The sequence below is a fragment of the Gymnoscopelus braueri genome, assembly GCF_963280865.1.
Source record: "Gymnoscopelus braueri genome assembly, chromosome: 2".
Classification (NCBI taxonomy): domain Eukaryota; kingdom Metazoa; phylum Chordata; class Actinopteri; order Myctophiformes; family Myctophidae; genus Gymnoscopelus; species Gymnoscopelus braueri.
Window position 1 is genome coordinate 36,683,413 of NC_137604.1, and position 14,332 is coordinate 36,697,744.

Sequence of the window (14,332 nt, forward strand, 5' to 3'; positions counted from 1 at the left end):
TCAAATGCTTTCTACGATGAATAGCTCAGAAGTTATGTGATCAAGGACATAGACATGGCCTTGACCTTTTACTAGTTTATTTATTACATGGACAGAGCACATTAATAAATGTGCCGGTATCAGTCAATTGCCTATTTTTCAACTGTAGTCCCTGGGCATTATGGAAGTCATAAACAACAGGTTAAGTACAAATCGAAGACAATCAAAATGAACATAAAAGGACACAAAAAGACATAACTCTTCAGTAAGTATAAATGTCATGGAAGGGGCAGCATAGAGCAGACAATAATATACAGACAGTTAATATGACATTAAGCAGACAGGTTAGCTATGCACAGCACTGTGTACACAGGTAAACAGATAACACTGACATGTGAACAGGGAGACAGACAAGGAAACAGGCTTGTAGGTACAAGTACCTAGTTATGCTGACAGACCTGATTGCTTTTGATGATAATACATTGTAATTGTGACATACATACAGAGTGACATACATTATACGTACATACAGTATGTACGTACGTATACAGTACATGATAAACAACCTCATTCAGTAGTTTCAAATCTCTTCGCTGCTCAACTAATAATGTTTCACTTGAGATAACTCAATTTGGCTTCATGCCCAGCTTGTCAGTCTTGAATCGGACATGAACTAAGCATCCATTTTTACAAAAAAATGTAGTTTTTGAAGATGAAATACTCAGTCTACAGCTGCCTATGTTAAATCTCATAGCAGTACTGTGGTAAAAAAAATACATGTTATTTCACCACCAATGTGGTGAATATATACAGTAAGTAAGGTATATGACTCTACAGGATGGTACAGTAGGCTTTCTGGAGGACAGACGTGTGAAAGGATTCATAGACTTTCATGATACATGAAGCTCTTTTCCTGTTCCCCTTTTTGTGAATTGTCCTCTGTCAACCAATAATCTACAGTATTTTACTCTATTGTTTTCAGCCTTTACCAGCACCTGTAGGCACAGTGGGGTTTGAATTTGTATTGTTTCAAGGAGGGTGGTGCCTAGGTGTGTAGTAGAGTCACAACACCTGAGACCAAAGACAAAACCTTGATTCTGTCACTTAAGGCCCTTGTTGACGAAACCAAATATCCTGTGGCTTTTGGCACTGAAATGCCACGACTATTTTCAAATAGAATACAGAAGTTTATTGAAGAGTCCACAGTGGTGATACACAGTGCATTCTGGAATGTGTAAAAAATGGAACTGTCTGTGTGTAAAAATGGACTCTCTGAGTTAAAGAGGGTGATATGTTTTTGTTAAAATAGCTCTATATTGCAATAGTAATCATTGTTATAGAGTCTTTGTTCAGCCTCTTTAGTAAATAGAATAAATAAAATATTAATTCAGGATACTAATTTTAGAGAACTCCACAAAGACCATTTGTCAGCTTCAATTTTATGGTGTTCCAGCATCCTGTATGAGTTCTCTCTCCTGATTGGATAAAACTGATATCCTGACCTGAACATTTATTTTCTGTTTACTAAAGAGCTGGAGAGATAGGGAGACCCGAGTTACTGAACAAACACTCTATTAGCAATGATTGCTATTGGGATATAGAGCTATTTAACACTTATTTTATCGAAGAAATATCACCTACACCCTTTTTAAAAGAACACTCCGGATTTTCGGAGCATCGCAACATTGTGAGTTTGTGCGATTTCCTGTCAGTATGCATGTTACCCCTCAATCCATGTCACATAAATTACAATCTCTCAGACTTCTACTTTTCTAACCCAAATTTCTTCCATCAACAAACTATATTAGTAGTAGGGCTTCTGGCTTTGCAGGAGCAACACCCATGTTCATCTGCACAACTGAGTATCACTCATGTGCTCTGCTTGATTTGAGGTCCAATGGCTCTTGTAATAAATACTGGATGGTCATTGAAAAACTAGAGAGCAACATTGGGAGGAATCAGATGTTAAGATAGCAATGTTGTGTAATTGAACTCCTTGCCTGACTAACAGTTTTCTGTTTGTACTGTGTATTTTGGGTTGAAGAGCACCAACACACACACACACACACACACACACACACACACACACACACACACACACACACACACACACACACACACACACACACACACACACACACACACACACACACACACACACACACACACACCAACACACACACACACACACACACACACACACACACACACACACACACACACACACACACACACACACACACACACACACACACACACACACACACACACACACACACACACACACACACGCGCGCACACACCGTGGGACCTGTCTCACCTGTGACATCACAGATGACATAAGAACATATTGACGTTAGACGTTTTGTCAGTGGACACACATTAACAAATATAGCTACAGGCATAGATTGGAATATATTAATTTCCTCCATCTTGATGTCAAGAAAATGGCCAGCCAGAGCCCATACTAATCAGATGTGTCAAGAAAAGCACAGCCAGAGCCCATAGATGTTTCAAGAAAAGAACATTCAAAGTAGTGGTGTGATTCCACAGTGTGATTCCATGTTGTACTTGACCGCGCGGTCTGTATTTGGCCCCCTCCTTTTTTCCCTCAACACCAAATCTCAGTTAGCTTTTAGATTTTGCCGTATCTTCACCTATTATGACAAGCCCAGAATAGGGATGCCGGGATTCATGTGGTTAAGTAACATTCATTCTGATGTGCTGTGCACGTGTAATTTAGAACTGATGGGAACAGACTGGTCCCGGTGTTTGGGCTCCAAACAGAGTGAGCCAGTGGCTCACGTCAAGCAGAAGTCATGGTAAATACTGGTTTGTCTGTGGCCGGTTCCTCAGCTTTTCCTGTCTTGACTAAAGAGCAATGTTGCATTGTATAATAAGGGATGTGACGATATTGTGAGATATCAAATGCCAACTATAATGATACCACTTTGAAGTCATATTGCCCAACAGTGCCAGCATTATGTACATCACATGTATTCAAATGGTCTTGGAATCAGATCAGTTATGCCACTTAAGGACTTAAATCACGGAAACAGAGAATCTCCATTTGTTAAGACAGGGTGAAATCATTATCATGTTTGACCTAGAGAGAGAGCAACAAATGCCAAGCCCTGGATTATTGAAGTCAGCTTGTAAGAATCTCATGTACTGTAGAGAGCACACTCACGAGGTGTTGATGAGGTGTTGCTGTACAGACTGATAGAAAGATGTTATCACTGAGACTAGGGACAAAATGTTTGCATTGTAACCTGAGGCTTTTGTGTATGTGAGAAAATGAAAGAGGAGTAGAAGAGAAGAGAATTTTGTTTTATTTCTTTGTGCTTTATTTCTAAAAATGTCCATACGATGTCTGCTCACGTGCGCACGATGCCTGCTCACATGTGCGCTCACACGTGCGTGCACACACACAAACATACAAAAAGACATGCGCGTACAAGTGCACATGTACGTGATCCAATCACACCAATCAGGGAATACTGGTCTTGTCTTCTCAAAGTGCATTGTTCCCTGTGTAAACTGTCTGTGTCCTCTTATCATAAACAGACACACTGTCTCAAAGTTACATACAGGCGTGATTTCAATGTTCCATGCTAATGTCAAAAGACACCCTTATGCAACAACAGATTTGACTGCCACGTAACGGTATGGATCGCATACAGTATACACAGTTTCTCTCACATAAATAAGGATCTATCTACTGTGTTCACCAGAGGGACCACCCTAAACCAGCATTTTCCCAAAATGCTGCTAAAGTAGTTCTTTGTGTGACATTTTTTTTACATTTCTTCTCTTAAATTACATTTAAGCTCTCCATCGTCCCTTGCCCACAATAACTAGAGTGACAGGATTTGGGGGCAGGGTAGTGATTGTCAACATTAACAATAGGTGTGACTTGGTTATCAGTTCAAATTAAACCAGGACATGGCAACCCTTTTGTCTTTGGGAATTAATTATTTCCCAAAAACTCAGCTAGACAAAGCTCAGATTTGATAGAAATGGTAAAGATCCCAGACAGTATCATGTGCAGAGCAAATTGGAGGCAGTTTGAATGGGCACATTATCGGCAATATCAACTAACCAGATAATCATAATGACCCAGCGTCAACAGTGACCTGACCTGTCACCGTGGCATTACCAAGAAGGGTTATTATGACGCTAACAGCAGACAGGAGCACTCTGTCATGTTCAGAAGGAACCATATTCACATTGATTGAAGAACATACAAACATACGTGTGTGTGTGTGTGTGTGTGTGTGTGTGTGTGTGTGTGTGTGTGTGTGTGTGTGTGTGTGTGTGTGTGTGTGTGTGTGTGTGTGTGTGTGTGTGTGTGTGTGTGTGTGTGTGTGTGTGTGTGTGTGTGTGTGAGAGAGAGAATTAATTTGTTGACTGACTAATAACGAGAGAGATTTGTCTCTTAGTCTTAGGTCAGTCTACCATGATCCTTTCTCTATGAACACAAATGACAGCTCCTTTATACAGTCATAGCTACTGGTTATAAGATAGTGGCTGTCATTGGATGAGACATTCAAAAACGATGGGTTATAGCGTTAGACAACATGGAATATTATTTCTAACTATGTACCGTGTCTCTCTAGACTAGAGCAGGGGTTGACACTAAGGTCTCAGAGGCACTTGCCCGTCGGGCAAGTACAGGTCATTTTCTACTTGCCCACAGGTCTTGCCCACTTGCCCGAAAAGTAAATCGTCCTTTATAAAATTATAGGTTAAATTTGAATTACCATTCAATTAAACACTTATTTTTTTACTTTCTACTTTCGAATTATGGGGCTGCACGATAAAAAATGTCATACCTCAATATGTATGCGAAATATCTAAATAGCTATGAATATGACTATGGGTTGAAGGTAGGGTAAGTGATATTTTTTGGTCAAAACAAAAAGGGTTTTGTTATGGGTTAAAGCTCTATATTCTGATAGTACTCATTGCTATAGAGTGTTTGTTCAGTAACAGGGGTCTCTCTGTCTCTCCAGCTCTTTGATAGACAGAAAATGAATTTCCAGTTAGGTGACACCATTTCAGCCAATCAGGAGAGAGTACCCATTTATCAGCTACATTTTTTATAATGTTCCAGTTCCAATTTTACATGCTCATTTATTTGTGTCATCACTTCCAATTTCACTTGTTTAATCTGTATCCTGTCTGAGTTCTCTGTCCTGATTCGATAAAATTGGTATCCTGACTCGAAAAGGCATTTTCTGTTTAATAAAAAGAGCTGGAGAGAACATCTGCACCTGCCCGTGGGGCAACCAGATAGCAAACTTCACCTGCCCTACCATTTTATTTACCTGCCCCGGGCGGGCAGGCGGGCAGGTGTTAGTGTCAATCCCTGTAGAGCAATGGTATTCAGTTACGTGCCATCAAGGTTCAAATAAATTCAGGTTTTATATCAACCTAACAATACACCAAGTGATTTCATTCACTTGCTCCACCCTCTCTGGTTGAAGGTGTCACTCAGTAATGGATCACAGAGTGTTGCAGTGCTGCAAACACATAATTCCACTGTACTCTCAGGACAGGTGTTTGGTTATGCTGCCAGCACGTTCACAGTTCACAGGAGTAGCTCAGGTCAGGCCAGACGAGTAAGTCACGCTATGTGTTGACTTGCTCGTCACTTGTCATTAGGCTCTCGGCCTGTCTTAATGTCACTTAGACAGATCAGCTAAATCCTCAGTCCCTAAGACCACTGGCTTATCCAGCCAGGCACTTTCACCTGTGTGTGTGTGTGTGTGTGTGTGTGTGTGTGTGTGTGTGTGTGTGTGTGTGTGTGTGTGTGTGTGTGTGTGTGTGTGTGTGTGTGTGTGTGTGTGTGTGTGTGTGTGTGTGTGTGTGTGTGGCTTTGTAGTCAATGGACATCCCTATAATCACACGCATCAGCATGATACCCATATGGCATAAGTTTGGTTCTTTCTTCTCCACTGAGAGATCCATTCCCATCTTACTAATCTCTCAAGAACAGATTCTGCTCTCCGCTTGAATCTGTCGGGGGGGTTCGTCATATCGCGTATGCACTGGCCTACAAGTACATTACATTACATTACAGTCATTTAGCAGACGCTTTTATCCAAAGCGACTTACAATAAGTGTATTCAACATAGGTAGGGAACGAAAACTACTAATCACCAGAAGTCTTTAGTGCATTTTCTGCAAAAACAAGCAACCAAGAGTATACCTAGCGCTAAAGTAAAAGTGCAATATATCAGCTACCTATTTCCTTAAACAGATGAGACAAAATAGCTAAATCAAATGAGCATGAGCTAAAACAAATAAGTGTATCGACTAAACAAGATCCAATAAACAATACAACAATAGAAAACAAGCGAAAACAAGCGTTCGTATAACTAGTTAACAACAAGTAGGTCAGGCAGAGAGGAAGGGTAGTGTTTCCTGAAGAGGTGGGTTTTCAGCCACCAGCCTACCAAATGTAGTGGGCGGGATTTACGTGTCTGCCGATCCTTCCCCACTAGAAACAAACCGAAACTCATTTAACAATAGCGTCCTCGGAGCAGACAAAACCACGGAAAGATATTCACATTTTAACTTGCTCTTTCATCATAGAAACAAGTGGGCTTATAACCAAAACGATCCATGTTCTCTGGGAGAAGTGGTGTTAGTGTTCCGTGTAGAAATATTGTTAGTGGGAATGAAAACATAGTCGCACCACCGGAAGTGAAAGGCTGAAGGCAGACCAAAACCCTGGTTTCCTTGCGTACGTGTGCTACGTCGACTTCCTCCCAGAGCCAAGTGAGATAGTAAAAAACAGCAGAGGTCGCTGTTTTTCCTTTTCATTTGGCGATGGGTTCCCAGATTGCCATCTTACAGACAAGATTTGTAGTTTTTTGTTTCTTTCCCTTTTTTTTACCTTTACATCTATGAATTTACACATGTATTTACTGACAGAATATACAGCATGCTGGACATGCCCTCGTGTCTTGTGGCGTTTGAGTAATAATTGTGTGTTTCAACGAATTTCACCCACTGTTTTACACCTGTAAACCTGTGATGTGACAATACAGATGATTCTGGTTCTGTGTTCTATCACATTCCCTTTTGAAAGGAAAAGCAACTTTTCAGATGATTGATAATAAAGCTCATCTATCAAACGATCTCAAACTCACTAGTTGCCATTGGACACGTCACCGGAGTTGCCGGAGACGACGGTGGAGCTCCTCCCCCGTCTGTGTCACCTGGTGAAGGGAGGGCACGGCTATGGGTTCAACCTGCACAGCGGCAAGACACATCGTGGACAGTTCATACGCTCAGTAGACCCCGGCTCGACCGCAGACAGAGCTGACGTCAGGCCGGGAGACAGGCTGTTAGAGGTACACATACTGTACACAGACAGGGATGCATTCAGACACACACATACAGATTGTGCAGTTAAGTTAAAGTCATACTGTGTAACTTTTTATAACAGGTAATTTTTGATCTAATCTTTTACTGGTATATTTTTCACAATAACCATTCCATATATATATATATATTTATTTTTTTCCCAAAAAAATCTAGACACTATTATAAACAACACTTTAATTTGTGAGTGTCTGCCTCAGACTACTGGGGCAGACACGTAGTAGTCTACTAAAATGAATTTTGCACAGTAAGATCCACTCCACCAAAATTGTGTTTTATGTGTGTTTTCGGAGCGTATCCATGAAAACCCTGGCAGTTCTTGCACTCTGCATATCTCTAATGTTTTTCACAGCCAAAATCTGTTTTTGATGGGGCTTTGATTGCATGACAACATACCACACAAACACCGTCTGTTAGTGTGCCCTGAGTCAAAACAGTTTTTAGTGTGTGCTTATCTGAAAGCCAGATTTTGATTGTTAAAAAACAACAGCATATTATTAACCCTCTGGTGTCTGGCATTTTGTTTTAAAATATAAAATGACTATCTTTTTTTGTCAGGGCTGGTATGGCCGACTTTAAGGGATTCATACTTTAGCGATAAGCAGAGAGCAAGAAACCAACAGGGCTTTCATAGTTAAGCGTCAAAAACACATTTTTGTGGAGAGGGTCTTTAAATTATGCTTTTTGATCCCTGTGGGGAAAATTGTCCTCTGCATTTGACTCATCAGTCTCACTGTAGTACTGAGCAGGAGCTCCAGCTCTGAGGCCAGTACCTTGTTCTAGGACACCGGCAGGATTATGTACCTAACATGCATGTATTTTACAGGTGCGCATGCATATGTAAACACCTGGATTAAATCCCAGTTCTCCCACATTGGAAGCAAAACACGTACCGCCCAAGGAAAATCCCTCCTGGCCAGGGGAGATATTCCGGTTTTGGTCTGCAGGCAGGGTTACTCTGCTACATTCACCGACCTTTGACCCCCAACCCCCACCCACCACACACATACACGCGTGCGCACGCACACACACGCACACACACACACACACACACACACACACTTGCGCGCGCACAAACATTTATGGGTTAATTGAGAGGATTGATTGAGAGTGGATTAAGGCAGATTAGGTGGACTCAAGGGGGGTGAACGTCTGATCTTGGAGGTAAAGGTGAGAGATTGTCTAGGGTAGGGAGGAGGGCAAAGCTGAGCATAGACACTCTTTAGCTGGAGTGTAGAGGAGGAGTGGAACAGTGTGTGGGTGTTATACTGTATGTGTGTGTTGCATGTGTTTATGTGCGATGGTGCGTGCAAGTGTTTCTGCACATTTTCATCTCATCTACATGAGGCACACAGTATGGAGTGTGCAGGAAGAAAGAAGAGATGGGCCAGGAGGGTTTATGCAAATTAAGTAACCAACGCTGATCCTTAACTCAGTTTGTTCCTTTTGGCATTGAGGCAATAGCTGCCACCTACTGGCCATGTTCTGTCACAGCAGCACCCTGTCTTGTAGACTACCCTACCTCTTTAGTCAGTACCGCTGTCTTTTCCTCCAGCTTACTGGTACAATTCTTCTATTTTTGGTAGAGAATCATAAACCGTTTTTGGACACGCTTGCAGTTTGTGCCTAGTCTGCATGAAATTTGCACAGATTTTACATTTGCCTCCCTATTCTTGCCTTAGTTGCCTAGCCCTGAGATAGATATTTTTACACTTTAAGGATTTTGATGTGTAATAATGATGACCCCATTCCTCCTCATGTATCAAACATATGAAACCTTTTACGTCTCCCTCTCTCTCTCAGGTGAATGGTGTGAACATTGAGGGCATGAGACATTCGGAGGTGGTTGCATTCATAAGGGCAGGAGGGGAGGAGGTGAGCCTCCTTGTGGTTGACCAGGACACTGACGACCTCTTCCAGAGACTGGGAGTGATACCCACCATCAGCCATATTAAAGGTCACCCCACTACTGAACATTTTAGCTGACACTGTTATCCAACCACAAAAGTCTTAAGATCTCTGTCATATAAACAATAGTAGAGTACACATACAGGCAGGCATTCATGGAAAATATAATCCTTTCCACCATAATGGAAAAATACTCCTATTCAAAGTTAAAGGGATATTTCACTTTCAAACATGTTTGGGGTCATTGTAACGTCTGCTCAGGCTTTTGTGAGCACTCCACACAGTTTTTAAGTCGCTTGATTCAGTATTTAGACATTTGATAGTTCATTTGATCAGACACGCCCGTTTCCTATACACACAGTGTATAGGAAATACAAAGTACAAATACAAAGGAAATCCATTGTAACTTCAAACTCCATTTTAACCATGATATGATTGTCCTTCTAATACGTGAGGGGCGGTGTTTATTTCATTTCATTTTTCTAATAAATTATAAAACATTAATGAAAAAAGTAATTGAAAAAACACGATCCTTTCACACATTAGAAGGCCAATAATATTAGTCACCAGAACCAAGGACGGGTGTTTTTCGATAAATCTATCATGGTTAAAATGGAGTTTGAAATTACAATGGCTTTACATAGGAAGGGGCGTGTCTGATAAAAATGTATATCAAATATCTAAATATGAATGAAGCAACTTAAAAACTGTCTGGGGTGATCACAAAAGCCTGAGTAGATGCTAAAATGACCCCAAACATGTTTGAAAGTGAATTATCCCTATTCACCTGTTTCCTAGGCTGTGTGTTTTCCACTTCCTGTCGATTTGATCCAATGAAATCCAATGAAACTGGTCAGATGACCAGTGATATCCAATGAAATCGACAGGAAGTGGAAAACACAGCCTAGGAAACAGGTGAATAAAGTTCTGCATGAATGAATGAATGAATTTATTTTTGTGTCGCTTCTTCCCTTACTGAAAGAAAACATAATTATACAACGTTACTTTTACCCTTTCAATAAAAATATCATGTATATTAAGGTCTGCAACAGTTAATCAAACTAATTGATTTCATCGCTTATAAAAGATTATTGATTATCAATAATTTAATAAAACTTTACCGGTCTACTTGGGAACAAGTCGGGATGCAAATAGGGAGTGCATGCCACACCCGGTTATGTCAGAATACCCCCCATCTGTTGGTGTCGCTTTTGTGCCTATATATGGAGATCTCTGTATCTATCCTGCTTGTGTGTCGTACACAAATTAACAATTGACTTGAAGAAAAACGCAGAAGTTGGAGTAAAGTTGACTGTTAACTGTTGTCTGTTTTCTCTACAAAGTATTAACTTTGTAAAACTGAAATACAAACATCAGAAATGGAAATATCACAAAAGGTACATAGCATTGTTTTCAACGACTCAAAATAAAGTACAGTCAGCATGTACTGAATAAAGTATGTAAATGTATGCAATTCAAACAAAAGTATTAGTACGGTGTTCCAACATACAATAAGGTCAGACTGAAGAAGTCCTTGTCCATCAGTTGACTTTGAGGCTTGATTTAGAGTCTGGCCAGGGGTAGGCTGAGCGGTTGACATTGCTCTTGTCTTTATGTTTTGTATGTAATTTGTTATGGTTCTGCGTTATGTCAAATGTGTTGCATACATGGCTGCTGGGTCGCAAGACAAATTTCAGTGTGAGCTGATAATTAAGTCATATCGTATCGTTTCGTTTAACACAGCTATTTTGAATTTGTTTTGTCTAGTGTTGTTTCATGTCGATTTCCTGTTTAGTGCTGTTTCACGTCTATTTTATGTTCAGTGTTGTTTCATCTATTTCTTGTTTGTGCTGTTTCAAATGTACTTCCTTTTTACTGCCTTTTAACATTGTTCGGTCTCATCTATGCTGTCTCCTCACAGAGGTCTATGTGGATGAGCCAATCACAGAGAGCACTCCGCCCACTCCCTCTCCTACCACCAACCTCCCTGCTGCCGATCATCTGCCAATCATCGACATCACCCTGACAGATCACTCAATCACAAACTCATCCCCAAAACTGAGGACCAATGGGAGCTCAGCATCCCAGTCCTCCAGAGATTCCACTACGCAGTCTGAGTTCAGCGACGTGAGCATTCAGGTATGTGTGTGTGTATCTGTACTTGTTTTAGTATAATAGTGTGAGGACCATTTTCCTGGTCCTCACTTGCTGTTTTATGGTAAAAAAAAAGAAGATTTGAGATATTTAGAGGTTCATTTTCAGGGTTGGTGTTGGAGCTATAACGATTTATACTTAGTTGCATGCCAGTGTATGTGCAGGCCTGGCTTATCCAACGGGTTGTAGGTGCTGAAGCACAGGGCAGGGCACCAACCCCCCCCCCCCCCCCCGGCTGACAAAGCGGTCCCGGGGGCCACGAAACCGGGTCCAAGCACCGGGCACCACAAAGGCTTAAGCCGGCCCTGAGTATGTGTGTGTGTACACAGCAAAACCCTCAGTGTCACAAGTAGATGTGTGTAAGTCTGTGTGTATATATATTATATATATTGAAATTAGCCCCTTGAGATTCAGGATCTCGTTTTCGAGGGGGGTCCTAGAGACAGCAGTACAGTATACTGTAAACATACAATAAAAAACAAATAACAAAAAACTGAAAAACTAATTATCAACCAGACAAAAAACAACACATAAGACAAAACAATCAATGTATTATACTCTAAGCAAACACAAAAAGATGGATCATTTGTTCAGAGTCAAATATCATTGTCATTTTCAATGTCAGTGATAGCATACAGTTGATTTAAAGGAATATTTAGTTAGTTATCCTATTCATAATTATTGATTTGTTCATTGTTTATGAAGTTGTATATAAAGTGTAAATAAAGTGTAGTAATGTAATGGTCACGGACAAGAGATCATATTATAAGAAGCCAGTTCACTTTTGAACATATTGAAAGATGATATGGTTCAGTGTATGACATAAGTGCGTTTATTTCTGTTGTAGGTACCTGAGGAGGATGACAGGCGCGTATCAGACCCATATCTAGAGAACGGCCTGCGTCTGAGCCCTACTGCAGCCGAAGCTAAAGAAAAGGTCAAACGCAACAAGAAGAGAGCGCCCCCTATGGACTGGACCAAGAAGTATGAAATCTTCAGCAACCTATGACAGAAAAGGGCGGAGAACAGTGGAACAAATCTCTCGATCGAATCACACGAGTAAAGCATTTCTTTTTCTTTTTTGCAGAATAAGCAATAATGTTGATTCTCTTTATGTCATTTTATTCTCAGTCACAGGTTTAAATCAATTAGACTGGCTTTCTTTATTAATATGGAACACAAGGAGACTATATAACTTCACAAGAAAAATAAGACACTTTTTCATTTTTTTTGCTTAGTGCTGTTCTTTGAAACAAAGAACAGCATTAAAAGTCCACTAACCCTAACAACAACAACAATAATAATGATAATACTGTAATAGTATGGAATAGAACCCTCTAAATACAAATAATGTGTCAGCAGCTGAAAGAATACATTGATATTAGACAGACCATCAATAAAAAGGGTGTAATGGCTGTTTTAGACTTTGTCGACTGAACAGAATAACATGAGCGACATGCTCATGTGGTGAAGTATAATTTACGCTTAAGAAAAAGTGGTGCCTGCACAGTATTGATCTTAATAAAGCCATAGTCATTTCAGAGTCATGCATAGTGACAGTAGCCGGTCAACTCTGTGCTACGTGTTGTAACTGTAGGCCAGTCACCCGTGGTACCAGGGACATTAAGTAGACATAATTATTTGTGATATTTGGCTGTGCTTAAGCATAGTTTTTGCTGTCAAGCATTGCATTTATTGTAGGTGAATAAATGTATTTCAAAACTTAACCACGAGTTGATACTGTATAAACTTTTAGTCATAGTTTGATTTTGTCTGTAGGCAAAAGACTTGTAAATATAAAGTGGGAATGTGAGTGGCTTCGGTTTATAAAATGGTTCGATCGCCTTCATAGTTCTTGTGTTTCTGTGTATATTTGCGTTCAGTAAAACTAAAGGTTACAGATAGTTGGACTCTTAGGCCAACATCTGGCCTAAGCTTACAATAACTGTACCTCTCGACTACTTGCACATATGCTTTGTAAAAAAAAAAAAAAAAAAATCTAACCTCAAATGAGCATGAGCATGAGTGCAATGAAAATGATAATAAAATAATAATGTAAAATCTCAAAGTGGCGTGTGATTTATTATAATAATGTTAATTAAATATGCATACGCTGATGCTTAGACTTATGCTCCAGAAAATACTTTTTCGCCACTAGGATGTATCATTTCCCCATGAAGTGAGTAAGTGAGAATCCAGATTGCATTCATCCATTCATGTCTTTGGGTAGAGGAGCGCTGTTGTCTTTCTCTCTTTTCTCACCCTCTTCTGTTGTCTTTCTCTCTTTTCTCACCCTCTTCTATTTCTCTCTCTCTTTCTCTCTCTGACGCTCTCACACACCTCCACCCTTCTCGCTCTTTTGATCCCAAGGTTTCCATTAATGCAGTGTAAGAACACCTCCACAGCCGCCGTGAAAAGGAAGTAATTAGGCCAAATGAGGACATGCACAGGATACAAACAGGATGAGCCTGTTCACAGAGTTAACATGACTAGCAAGAGCTATGAACCTGGGATATGTACGCACTCACACACACACACACACACACACACACACACACACACACACACACACACACACACACACACACACACACACACACACACACACACACACACACACACACACACACACTCACACTCACACTCACACACAATTTAGATATCATCTCTGTCTCCTGTGTCCTCAGGCTGGATTTCCCAAAATGCTCATAACAAAAGTGGTTTTGTTTCTCTTGACAGACCAGCTGGCACCAACGCAAAAAATTAAATACTATAAATTTGATACTTGCGGATTCTTACAATAGGGACAAAGCTGAATCTGTAAAACGAGACATTGTACTGTGACAGTTCCAGTGGAAACCAAGGAATAGCTGTTAAAAAAACTAAACACAAATAC

The 14,332-nt window shown here is 40.4% G+C and overlaps 1 protein-coding gene across 2 annotated transcripts in view; it reads left to right on the plus strand.

Moving 5' to 3' along the window:
* Positions 1 to 13,478, plus strand: part of nherf2 (NHERF family PDZ scaffold protein 2) — a 16,365-nt gene extending 2,887 nt beyond the window's left edge. Inside the window, exons 3-6 of one of the 2 annotated variants that reach the window (XM_080414788.1) lie at positions 7,143 to 7,343; positions 9,178 to 9,331; positions 11,204 to 11,421; positions 12,284 to 13,478. In XM_080414788.1, the coding sequence (XP_080270914.1) occupies positions 7,143 to 7,343; positions 9,178 to 9,331; positions 11,204 to 11,421; positions 12,284 to 12,445 (735 nt within the window). In that variant the 3' untranslated portion in view covers positions 12,446 to 13,478. The remainder of the gene's footprint in view (positions 1 to 7,142; positions 7,344 to 9,177; positions 9,332 to 11,203; positions 11,422 to 12,283) is intronic. The other variant, XM_080414789.1, reaches the window with a different exon arrangement.
* Positions 13,479 to 14,332: the final 854 nt, after the last annotated feature.